A 13,529-nucleotide genomic window follows, 5' to 3' on the forward strand; every position below is an offset into this window, starting at 1 on the left:
TGTTTAATGCAGCTTGCATGTGTCTTTTTAGAAATCAATTTATTGTGAATGTTCTTAAACTCTTCACAGCAAAAACTTGGGCTTTTTCTGGGGCCTTCCTGGTGGCTCAGGGGATTGTCTCAGTACTATCAAGCTATTGCCAGCCACTGCAGCATGAGTTTGATCCCTGGCCAGGGAGCTAAACTACATGGCTCAGTAGACCTTTCCTGTCTTTCCTGTGGCTCCCCTCAGCAGTGTATTTCAGTGTATCTGCCTGTTCTGCTCCCCACTCTTGTCTCTGGTGAATCCTCTCACCCTGCACCTTTGGCCCACACCCAGGTCTGTGTGCATAAATAAATAAAAATAAATTTTTAAAAAACAAAACAAAAACTTGTGCTTTTGGTGACAAATCCAAGACACCATTGCCCAGACCACAGTCAAGAAGTTTTCTACCTTGAGGAGTTTCATGTCTTTTATTTAAGTCCTATTATTATTAAAGACCTCAAAAAATAGACCTATTGTCATAACCGTATACACTTTCAGAGTGACAGTATCATTAGATGGCAAGATGGATGCCTCACAAAGTTTGAAGTGATTGGAACTGGGAGTTTCCCCTGCTGTTTCTGCCCTTTAAGCAGGGTCCAATACAAAGGAAATGCAATCCAGAAAAAGTTGAACATAAGAAAGCCTAGCCCTACATTATTCACAGCCTTGCAGAGACTACGGTTCAGAGAACAGAAAGATTTTACAACCCAATTCATTTTGTGAAGTTTGTATAACCTTGACACCAATGTCCAAGAAAGAAAATAATGCCACTTGTGAGAACACACATAACAATCCTAAAGAAATTATTAAGATATAGAATATTTAGAAGGATAATATATCATGACCAATGCCCCTCCCCAGGAATATAAGATTCATTTTAAGCATTGGAATATACCTATGTAACACCTCACATTAAATGATTAATGGAGGAAAAATATCCTATAATCATGTCAACAAATGGACTACAGGTGTTTGATGAATGTCAACATATATTTAAGATAAATAACTGTAGCAAACTAAGATTAGAACAGAACTTTCTTTACTTCACAGTAAATATGGTGAAATGTTAAAAAATAATTCCATTTCCTATCAGTAATAGCACAAAGATGTTCACTAGTTCTATTCAACATTGTACTAGGTGGGTCTGTCCAATGTAAAATTAGAAAAGGGAAAAAAGGTATTATGTTTAAAACAGCAGAAAAATCTCAATGATATGTATCCTGACCATTAAAAAGGATCTAGACATAAACTTTTGGAATTAATAAGCATATTCAGCAAGGATGCTAGAGAGAAAATTTATGGGCAAATATGTCTATATATACCAGCTCAATCAGAATATACAATTTCAAAAAATTATATAATTTTCAATAGCTTCAAATACTTAGGAATAATCTTAACAAGACTCACAAGATTCTTTGCAGCAAATTTTGTAAAACTTTATTGAAAGCATTTTAAAGGTCAAATATGCAACATTAGAAAAGTTTGCATTTTTGCTGCTCCTCCTTGTTTAAACCTGCGGTTGCCCTTCACCTGTAACATAAACATAACATTTGGGAACATTACTTAGCAGAATTTTATCTCGATTACATTTAAAGTATATAAAGGATATTATAGTTTGGATTTATCAGATAAGCATACATTTTATCAATATTTGTTATTTTTTGGATTGCATTTTTTTTTTTTTTAGAGGCATGTTATTTATTTATTTATTTGTTTGTTTTATACAAGCACTGGGTACAGTCAGAAGCGCGGGAGGGTGAGAGAATTCACCAGAGCCAGAGCGGGGAGCAGAGCAGGCAGAAGGACCGAAGTACACTGCTGAGGGGAGCAGCGGGCGGCAGGAGAGGTCTGCGCGCCATGTGGGACCCTCCTCCGGTGGCTGGGGAGCAGCCGGGGATCGAACCGGCGCCGCAGAGGCTGCGGGCAGCTTCGCAACCCAGCACTCAACCGCTGGGCCACCGGGGAGGCCCTGGATTGCATTTTTTAAATGAGGTAATGGTTTATAACACTGTATACGATTTAAGGGTACAGGTTCACATCTCTTTGGCTATCAATATTTTTTAAATACACCAATCTTTCTATTGGTACAATGAAACAAAAAGATGAAGTTTACAACATATTAAATGAAATGAACCCATCAAAAGGCAGTTTTATTCTCTTTTTTATTCCTATATTTAAATTGGATGTTCATGTAACATTAACTATTTAATAACACATGCATTTAAAGTTTATGATCATCTTATAAGTACATTTTAGTCATGTTCAATAGGCTACTGGAAGCAATATGAAAACTTTCTTAATGTAAATAGTCTAATGTAGAGTAAAACTCTGTAGAAATCACAAAGCAATTTCCTCCCTAAGCATCTTCCCTAAGCAACATCTATTAAATTCAGCTCTTGTAATTAATGGTCAGCAATTTGGAAAACACATATGTAAAACATAGGTAAGTTGATTACTCAGGAATTATATAAGGTTGTTAAGTTGAATTTCAAATCTTATCATTTGATATGGTTAATGGTGACTTTATCATAGTGCCCAACAACTTCTCAGTAGTTCACTAAGACTGACAGTGGGGACAGGGAGTGTAAGTATCTTATACCCACCTAGAGCATCACTGATTATGTGTGCTCTCTCTACTTGATCAGCTACAGAAACTAGAAACTATACTGTCTTTTTTTTTTTAAAGATTTATTTGTTTATTTATTTATACAAACACTGCGTACAGCGGGAGGGTGAGAGAATTCACCAGAGCCAGAGCGGGAAGCAGAGCAGGCAGAAGGACCGAAGTACACTCACTGCTAAGGGGAGCAGTGGGAGGCAGGAGAGGTCTGCATGCCATGTGGGACCCTCCTCAGGTGGCCGGGGAGCAGCCGGGGATTGAACCGGTGCTGCAGAGGCTGCGGGCAGCTTCGCAACCCAGTGCTCAAACGCTGCGCCACGGGGGAGGCCCGAAACTATACTGTCTTTATTTTATTATTTAGTCATTTGAGGTCACTGGGGAAAGGATTTGAATTATTTTTTAAGAGTCAGAAGAATTCAGAATTTAACAGAAACTAAGGACAAGTAACAAATTCAAGCACAGTGTTTACTTATTACCTTAGTAGCAATGAAATATCAATGTTAAAATTTGACCCAAGATGATGCTTTATGGTAAATAAGTCATGCAAAACATATCTCTGTATTCTCTCCAAGAGAACTAGAGAATACAAAAATAGGCATTGAATATTATTTTAGTAAATCTGATATGAATTTACTACTTATGTAAGAATAAAGATGGTTTTAGAAGGGATTCTTCCAGAATCACACATATCATGTTAGAATTGGCATGAGAATCTACTCTAGTGCCTCAGCATATTTCATACAGATTTCATTATAATGCATATTTCATTATGCATTTGTTAAAAGCAGAAATTATAAAAGACTGAAAATCTTTAGCTATTAAAGTGACTATTCAAAAGAAAATGTTTACACCTTTTTATGTTTAATATATTATATTTTATATAATTTCTACATAATTTTTCATTTTTGCACAATGTGTGCATTTTCATTTTGGTTATATTCCCCATACAATTGCACCCCCCTTATTTGGACCCTAATCCCTTCTCCTCCCTGCCCCCTGTAGTGTGTCTCTGGCTTATAGTTGCTTGTTGATTTTGATTTTTTCTTTATTATAATTAGCCTTTTTCCTGGTCCCTTTTTTATGTTTACACATTTTATAATTCAATATGGATTTGACCCAATTTGTTTCTGTATTTAATAGTATTTAAGTCAGAGAGTCAGACATTTGGGGTTTGAACTACCTTTCAAAGATTCTTTATATGTGAACTCTATTATTAAAGTAACATTAATGTTATCTCTGTTTATTAAAGATATTACACTGTGGAAAACAGAAGCCAACTCATTGCATTTTTAATGGATAACATACCTGCTTCTGGCATCGTAGCGGGCTCTAGATTTGGTAAAATCTTCTCCTTAACTTGAAGATCATCTCTGCCTTCAGCCCCAGTCTTTGGCTGAGGCAGTTCCTGGAGATCACTTTTTGGGTTAGGCCCTTAAAAAGGGTTAAAGTGTAAATAAGAAAATGATAATATTCATTACTTCAGTTAAATGAAATAAAAGTCTGTCAGCTTGTATGGTAATAAAATCATGGATGGACAGACTTTACATCTTTGTTATGAAACCTTACTTTAAATGACTATTTAAGAAAAAACCATGATACAGCTACAATACACACTATATCACCATAATGTAGGTACTAAGAGCAGAGGTCATCAGCTCTCTAAGAGATCTGAAGGCTACACCATGGATAGGATTTTAATTATAATTAAATATAATTTTCTGAGCGCATTTTTGGGCCTAGGACAAATCTTAAAGTAGTGACACCCATTGTCATTGGGGTAACCTGAAACTTATTTTTAACTAGTTATATTTAGGTGTAAAGTCCTACATGTAACTTTCCATAAATGAGCACCACTTAAACAAAGTATCAAGGGCCTCCCTGGTGGCTCAGCAGTTGAGCGCTGGGTTGCAAAGCTGCCCACAGCCTCTGCAGCACCGGAGGGTCCCACATGGCGTGCAGACCTCTCCTGCCGCCAGCTGCTCCCCTCAGCAGTGTGTTTCGTCAGCTTGCCTGCTCTGCTATCCGCTCTGACTCTGGTGAATTCTCTCACCCTCCCGTGCTTCTGACTGTACCCAGTGCTTGCATAAATAAATAAATAAATAAATAAATAAATAAATAAACAAACAAATCTTAAAAAAACAAAACCAACAAAGTATCAAAAATAACAGTAAATTATTTGTGATAAATAGCAAATTTTTGTCTTACAATGAGGACAAAGGGAAAAGGGTGGAAAGAAATGAATGGACTTTGTTGTCAGTCACATTGTAGAAACCTCTTGACAATGAATTGTCTAAAATACATGGCCTGAAGTATGTAAATAAATTCATCACAAGTGTTTCATGAAAATACTACATTTGGAGAAATTATTTCTGTTTCATGATAATTTTAGGACATTTTTTATTTTCCTAGGCATAAAGGTATTTTAATGTCTTTTAAAATCACTTAAAAATCATACTACTATAGTTATCTAATGCCAGTATTCTGAATTATTCAGCTTTTACTAAATTTACCATATCAAAATATCAATTAATTGAACTCTTTTCTGGTGTCTCTATCTTGTTCCACTGAACTGCGTCTATTGCTGTGACATTACTAAGCTACCTTCACTACAGATACATTTAAATATTAAGCATTTTCTTTTCTTTTCTTTTTTTTTTTTAAAGATTTATTTATTTATTTATTTATACAAGCACTGGGTATAGTCAGAAGCGCCGGAGGGTGAGAGAATTCACCAGAGCTGGGAACACAACAGGCAGACTGATGAAGTACACTGCTGAGGGGAACAGTGGGCATGGCAGGAGAGGTCTGCGCGCCATGTGGGACCCTCGCCAGCGGCCGGGGATCGAACCGGTGCTGCAGAGGCTGCAGGCAGCTTCACAGCCCAGCGCTCAACCGCTGAGCCACCAGGGGAGGCCCAAATATTAAGCATTTTCTATAAAACCGTTCACTTTTTGGGTACAATATAGATGGTAGGAAGAACATAGGCATCTTAGAATGAAATATGAATTATGTCTCTATGAGTCAAGTACTCTTTGGCAAGCCACAATCCCCAAGTCTAAGTTTTCTCAATTACAAAATTGGGTTAACAACATCCCATGCAAACAGGCTTTATTTCAGGTGTTCTAAGGTATGATGATTTGGCACTCTGCACATTTAAAGTTGCTTGCGAATGATAATGAGAATCAACTCAAAATGGATTAAAGAACTAGACATAAGACCTGAAACCATAAAATACATAGAAGGAAATATAGGCGAAACACTACGGGATTTGCACATCAAAGACATCTTTACAGACACATCACCCAAAGCAGTGATAGTGAAGGCAAAGATAAACAGCTGGGACTACATCAAATTAAAGAGCTTCTGCACAGCAAAAGAGACAATAACAAAAACAAAGAGAAACCCCACCAACTGGGAGAACATTTTTGCACCCAACACTAATGATAAAGGACTGATCACAAAAATCTGCAAAGAGCTGATGAGACTCAACAACAACAAAGAAAATAATCCAGTCAAAAAATGGGCAGAAGAGCTAAAAAGAAACTTCTCTGAAGAGGAAATGCAAATGGCCAACAGGCATATGAAAAAATGTTCAACATCACTTGTCATCAGGGAAATGCAAATCAAAACTACCATGAGATACCATCTTACACCAGTGAGAATGGCACATATTAAAAAAACTAGCAACAACAAATGTTGGCGAGGGTGTGGAGAAAAAGGAACTCTCCTGCACTGTTGGTGGGAGTGCAAATTGGTCCAACCACTGTGGAGAGCTGTGTGGAGATTTCTGGACCTACTAAACATAGAGCTTCCATATGATCCAGCAATTCCACTCCTAGGTATTTACCCAAAGGACACAGAAACATCCATTCCAAAGAGCACCTGCACCCCTATGTTTATAGCAGCACTGTTTACAATAGCTAAGCTTTGGAAACAACCCAAATGCCCAAAAATAGATGACTGGATCAAGAAGATGTGGTACATATATACCATGGAATATTACTCAGCATTCAAAAAAGATAAACACATGCAATTTGCAGCAACATGGATGGCGCTGGAAGGGATCATGCTCAGCGAAATAAGCCAAAAAGAAAAAGAAAAATACCGGATGGTCTCACTCATAGCAGGAATCTAGAAAACTTAAATAAGGGACCAGGAAAATGAATATAAGAAAGTGAAAATCAAAATCAACAAAAAACTATGAACCAGAGACACTTTTTGGGGGGTGGGGGGCGGGAGGGGAAGGATTGGGGTCAGAACGGGGCGTTTGCAATTGTATGGGGGAATATAAAAATAAAATTTATTATAAAAAATAAATAAATAAATAAAAAAAGAAAAAAAAATAAAGTTGCTTGCACTTTTGGGGACCTCCCTGCTGGCACAAGGGGTTAAGACACAACCTATGAAGCTGTCCGCAGCCTCTGCAGCACGAGTTTGATCCCTGGCCCTCCAGGGCGCAACCCACATGGTGCAGCAGACCTCTTCTTCTTGCCCGCTGCTCCCCTCAGCCGTGTACTTTGGTCAATCTGACTGTTCTGTTCCCCACTCTGTCTCTGGTGAATTCTCTCACCCACCACACCTCTGGCCTGTACCCCAGCTCTTGTATGCATAAATATATAAACCTTTAAAAAATTTTTTAAAAGGTTGCTTGCACTTCTTTTTTAAAAGAGGGAGAAACTACTTTTATTTTTTTTAAAGATTGATTTATTTATTTATACAAGCACTGTACCCACTGACCCAGTCAGAAGCGCAGGAGGGTAAGTGAATTCACCAGAGCCAGAGCGGGGAGCAGAGCAGGCAGAGGGACCGAAGTATACTGCTGAGGGGAGCAGCCGGGGATCGAACTGGCGCTGCAGAGGCTGCCGGCAGCTTTGCAACCCAGCACTCAACTGCTGCGCCACTGCGGAGGCCCAGTTGCTTGCACTTTTGATGCAAGGACTCAGAGGGCCTCTCAAAACATTTTAAGAAGAACAAATTAAATGAGTGAAATAATGTACTTTTTTGTGGTTAAAATTAAAGTTTCCTCTGATTTAAACACCTGAATTTGTATTTTCAAGCACAGAAGACAAATCTTGAAAGAAAAGGGAAAATTCATTATAGTGAAGGACTGTTTGAAACTGCAAACTATACACTCTTTCATATTTTCAGGAAATGTTTGAGATCCTTTTGTAATGGTTTATTTCCTTCTGTGGTGGCATGTCAGAACACATACCGCATAAATACTTCCCCCGCCCACCACTGGTATTCTTACCTTTCCCTTCATCTTGAACCACAGCTACTCTTTCATCTTTTTTCTCCTGATCAGGTGTAATATCCTGACTCTCAGTTGGTGACCCCTTTCCTTGAAGTTGCTTATCAATGAGCTGCTGGGCATAGGGTGTGTATGCAAATAAAAAGTGTTGTTGTTAATACATGCCAATAATATAAATATACACAATAGCTATTAATCATAAATAATAAAGACATTAAAAAGCTATGAGTCTATATACTTATTCTTAATGAAGTCACTCTTTCCACAGAGTGGTTATTCGAGAAAAGGTACCCAAAAGGACTTTGGAAGCTACTTTAAACTATTCTGGGATGTATGGGTGCAATTTGTTATTAGTAAGCATGAAAAGAAGTCACAGGAAATATTTCCACAGGCAACAAGTGAATGTAATTCTCTTAGATCAGTGTTTTCATCCCTTTATCAGCATGGAAAACTTTTATCACTGTATCTATAATAGTTGAATAAAATTTTCAGAAAAATAAATTTCTGGTTATAGAAATACCAAATATTAAAGCACTCACAACCAGGGTTTTCCCCCACCCCACCCCATGGCGCAAGGGGTTAAATTTAAATTTCCAGCACTATGAAGCTATGGGCAGCCTCAGCAGCACAAGTTTGACATCCCCCCACCCCACACCCCACCACCTTGGTGCAGCAGACCTCTCCTGTCTCACCCGCTGCTCCCCTCAGCAGTGTATTTCAGTCATTCTGCCTGTTCTGCTGCCCACTCTGTCTCTGATGACTCCTCTCTCTCTCTCTCTCTCTCTCTCTCACATACACACACACACACACCCTGCACCTCTGGCCTGTACCCCAGTTCTTGTATGTACATATAAATCTTTATAAAAAAAAAAGCACTCACAACCAAAGGTCCAAGTGGTCTGGAAGGCTCTCGGTCATCTTGTGATCCTTCAGATTTGGATCTTGTTCTTACATGTCCACTCATTTTTCACACTGAAAATAAAATAATGGGGCTTGAAAAATGTACTTAAAAAATGCTATACCACATCTCTGGATAAAGGTTCTTTATACATTTTTTTCTAACTCAGAAAATACTTTCAAAATAAGCCCCTGGGTAAGTATAAGTGTGTAAGCTTTACGGTCACACCAAACACAAGGATTTATAACACCATTTATATTAATCAAGCACAGTGAAATCACCTCAAACACATGGCACGCTGAGATTTGGTTTCACAACTAGATTCTCTAGCATGAAGATATTTAGGAAAATACTGCTGGAAATTTAAACAAGTGGTTACTGAATCGGTCACACTCTAATTTATTAGGCCCATCCACCCCCTCCCCCACTAAAGTTTTGTTTGAACACATCGGCTCAGTCCTTTACAGATCGCTTCTGGCTAACTTTGCACGGCAACAGCAGAAGCTTCTACACAGATGCGCGAGCATAGACCCCCGGCACTCGACTAGGCACACTGCAAATCTCCAGGACGCAGTTACACGCCACAGGGTTCCCCGTTTCTAGGCCCTTTCTTCACCGCCCTTCCTGGTCCCTCACCTGGACCCCACTGAGGACTCCACAGTCTGACCGGTCAGTAGTCCCAGGCACCTCCAGAACTCAGGTACTTCAAATAACACCCCGAAGACTCACCCTGCCTGCATCTGACCCCCAGCCATCCACAGACCACTATCCTCTTTTGTCCTGGCCCCAACACAACAAGTTTCAGTGGCGATGACGCCACTGAGGACCTTCTTCCTCCGCCGCGAGGAACCATGCCACCATCTGGCAGAAACTTGCTGGCTTCCTACTCACACTCACACACAAACTCTTCACAGGACTGATCTGTGGACCTACCCTCTAAGTCTCAGCTTGTGAGTAAGAATCAAGACAGAAGAACAACTGCCTCAGGTCCAGCTCTGCTCTTAGCACGGGAACAGTAAGGCGCAGGCGCAGTAACGGACGCAGGTGAGCAGCAGTGGGCATGCGCACTGACTTAATGTGCACTGTGCAGCTTGACGTTATCTCGCTACCACTGAGACCCGGAACTACAGATTTTCCTGAGGATGAGACTCGGGGATTGAGGAGTGTTTTTTCTCCTCCCACCCAATTTTTCTTAAGTATCTAGAAACTTTGGTGGCAGACAGCCCAAGGTGACCCTTAGTGGAGAAAGTGCCTCAGAAAGAAGGCCATGACAGAGCTAGATAGTAAGGATTTTTTAAAAAAGATTTATTTATTTATTTATAAAAGAACCGGGGTACAGGCCAGATGCGCGGGAGGGTGAGAGACAGAGCAGGGAACAGAACAGAACAGAACAGAACAGGCAGACTGACGAAATACACTGCTGAGGGGAGCAGCTGGCGAGACAGGGGAGGTCTGCCGCGCCGGGTGGGGCCCTCGCCGGGCGGCCGGGGATCAAACCAGCGCTGCAGAGGCTGGGAACAGCTTCACAGTGCGGCGCTCAACCGCCTGTGCCACCAGGGGAGGCCCTAGATAGTAAGGATTTTAATATCGATGTATTGCATGGTTTGATAAATCATTTCCTTTTCAGTTTCTCAGTTTTCTGTTATGCTTGGAATGAATTTGCTCAGGTCAGCAGAATAATTACATTCACACCTGGTTGCTTTACGTTTTTGCTTGCGGTATTGCACATTTAAATCTCTGAATGTGTAATTCATATCTCTGAGCATACCTGTGATCATCCAGTAAATGTATGGATCAGAAATATCTATAGATATTGGTCCTAGGGTCTAAGACCAATCCACTTTCACATGGTGTACAGCAGTAGTGGCTATGGTCATTATATACTGTACTCCCCAGATATCAATCAACTTGTTAATAAGTAAAATTGGCCTTATTACATCACACTGCCAGAGTGACAGAGTTTTAATAGCGATCTGGAGGAGGTGGCAGAGCAGGAGAAATGTTTATTCAGATTTTGAAGTCTGGAGACCTTTCCATGTAGGGGAAAGGTGTGATTAGGGTTGGGTAAGAACTGTGACATAATGGTTTAGGTTTGGTGGACACAGCAAAACAAAAAATTTAAGACAAAGCTTCAAATCGTATTGAGGTTGAAAAATGTCATTTGGCACTTTTTATTGAAGGTGAAGAGTCTGCCAGGTAGTTCCTGAACGAATAATGAAGTTATTTGCAACTTTCATTTTTCTAGGCCAGCTATTCCTGAATTGGTAAAGTTATGTGGAAGCCAGTGGAATATAAATTCTTTTTTAAAAAGATTAATTTTATTTATTTATGCATATAAGATTTGGGGTCTAGATCAGAGGTGGGAGGTGAGAGGATTCACCAGAGACAGAGTAAGGAGCAGAACAGGCGGATCTACTGAAATACACTGCTGAGGGGAGCAGCAGGCGAGACAGGAGAGGTCTGCTGTGCCATGTGGGTAGGTCCCTGAGCAGGGATTGCACTCATGCTGCAGTGGCTGGCAATAGCTTGATAATGTTGAGACTTTAACCTCTGTGCCACCAGGGAGGCTGGGAATATAAATTTTTGTTAATGTAAACAGTTGTATGTCAGTTTCCATTCTTACTACCTTTTTTAAAGAAAAATATTTTAATCTTTTTAATTTATTTTCTTACATTGTTCATTTTTGTACAATATATGATTTTTCCCCTCAGGTGTAGTCCTCATAAATCTCTCACCAGCACATCACCTGTGAACTGTCACCATAGTCCCTTGTGCTCTTCCCATCCCTGTTTTGACCCTTTCCCTTCTCCTTCCCTGCTGTAAGCCTCAGATCTATAGTTTGCCTGCAAGTTTTATCTTTTTTCTGCCCCTTTGTTTGGTTTCCCTTTATTCCTCTTATAAATGAGACCATTCAATATTTTTCTTTTTTATGATATTATTTTATTAGCAACTTATCAGGACTGTGTAAATGATTACATAATGAACAAGGGGTGGATGGCAGTTAAAGCAGAGAGAAACATGGAAGCTTTTGCCAATCCCTTTAAACAGCCTGATTCTGGCCATTAGTAATTAACTGCTCCATTTAGTCAGGCTCCATTCACTAAGTACAGCAATTCAATATTTTTCTTTTTCCTTCTGACTTTTGTCACTGAGGATAATCCCATCTAGCTCCATCCATGTTGCTGCAAATGGCATGAGTTTAACTTTTTGATTGCCGAGTAGTATTCCATTGTTGATACATCTTCTTGATCCACATTCTTATTACTTTTATATATAAGTTATCCTTTTTATGTGGGAAGTAATACATGGAAGGGGAGGATAGGAAGGTGTCCCTGAACAGAAAGTAACTGTAAATAAATTAGGATGTAATATTGAACTAACTCTTATGTATGCCATCCAATTGAACTTCTTTTAAGGAAATACCTTGAATGGGCAAGGGAGGGTTCTCAGTCTCTCTCTCTCTCTTTAAAAAGCAGCTTGAATAAGAATGTGCTTCTTCAAAAATTTTTTAGAGTGAGAACAGTATAATCTTTGATTTTTTAAAAAAGATTTGTTTATTTATGCATACAAGATCTGGGGCACAGGCCAGAGATGCGAGGGGTGAGAGGATCCACCAGAGACAGAGTGGGGAACACAAGAGGCAGATTGACTGAAATACACTGCTGAGGGGAGCAGTGGGCGAGACAGGAGAGGTCTGCCTCGCCATGTGGATTTCTCCTTGGCCTGCTGGGGATCGAACTTTTGCTGCAGAGGCTGTGGATTGCTTCACAGTGCAGTGCTTAACCCCTTGAGCCACCAGGGAGGCCCAATCTTCGATCTTTTTAAAAGTTTATCTTCTGTCTTAAAAAAATCTTTCTTAGCAAGCATGCTATAATTAAATTTTAGTTTCTTTTTTTCCTCTTTACCCCAGTTTTTAGTACAGTGCACTCAGGAAGTGGTCATAGAATGGGAGATAGTGATTTCTGAACTTAGACTTTCTGTGAATATCTAACCATCAAACAGTCAAATTCACGCCATCAGATGGTTGGACGACTGGTCATGATGACTTTGATGATATTTGAATTGGCTTTGATGATATTTGAATTGTTGCACTACACTTCCAAGGGCCGACTTCAACCTGAGAATAATCTTCAGTTTTCTCTGCTATTCTGGCCAACTTGATATAGGGCCACAATTAGATCTGGATGGAAACAACTTATGAAGTAGCTCTGGACATAAAGGAAACATAGAAGTATGAAAGACTGTAGATTCAAGAAAAGTTACCTGATATGTGACTCCGGGACTCTCTCTGGGTTGCTGAGCAAGGAGATAGATCTTGGCCTGACATCAGCTCCTGTTCTGTGGAGAGCTGCGATTTTCCACATGAGTACAGTTTTCCCTCTTTCAAGCAGGTGAATCTATGAAGAAATTTAAATTTCCATAGGACCAAGGGTGAGTAAAGATGGGGCAATTTCAACAGATTTTGGGCAGCTGCCATTTTCCAGATACCATAAACAGCTGGTATCTAAGCTAGACTGCTTGGTAGACAAAGTCAAATTGTTTATAACATGTAAAATGCAACTCTCACACTTGCCTTATAAGATGGGAACACACTAGGAGATGGAATCCTTTGGCTACAACACAGCAATGCATGACCTTCAGCTATGTCACAGCTAAAGCACAGTCACATGATGCCAAGAGAAGAAGAGACCATAAGGCACTTGCTGACCTTTCTGCCTGCGCATTCCTGTCTGTAT

General features: G+C 39.8%; 1 protein-coding gene across 2 annotated transcripts; it reads right to left on the bottom strand.

The window, feature by feature from the left end:
- Positions 1-1,448: 1,448 nt before the first annotated feature.
- On the bottom strand, positions 1,449-9,846 carry LOC119246705 (P antigen family member 3-like). 2 transcript variants are annotated; one of them, XM_037513055.2, is made up of 5 exons: positions 9,727-9,846; positions 8,776-8,867; positions 7,896-8,010; positions 3,950-4,075; positions 1,449-1,554 (listed from the first exon to the last, which is right to left on the bottom strand). In XM_037513055.2, exons 2-5 carry the CDS (start codon positions 8,857-8,859, stop codon positions 1,532-1,534), a joined length of 348 nt encoding a protein of 115 aa, XP_037368952.1. In that variant the 5' UTR covers positions 8,860-8,867; positions 9,727-9,846; the 3' UTR covers positions 1,449-1,531. The 2 variants fall into 2 exon arrangements, with proteins under 2 accessions (XP_037368952.1, XP_037368953.1); XM_037513056.2 differs by having other exon boundaries at positions 1,453-1,554; positions 7,896-8,007; positions 9,727-9,845.
- Between the last annotated feature and the right edge of the window lie 3,683 nt (positions 9,847-13,529).

Source organism: Talpa occidentalis, unplaced genomic scaffold (assembly GCF_014898055.3).
Source record: "Talpa occidentalis isolate TD23 unplaced genomic scaffold, MPIMG_talOcc4v2.1 talOcc4.15, whole genome shotgun sequence".
Classification (NCBI taxonomy): Eukaryota; Metazoa; Chordata; class Mammalia; order Eulipotyphla; family Talpidae; genus Talpa; species Talpa occidentalis.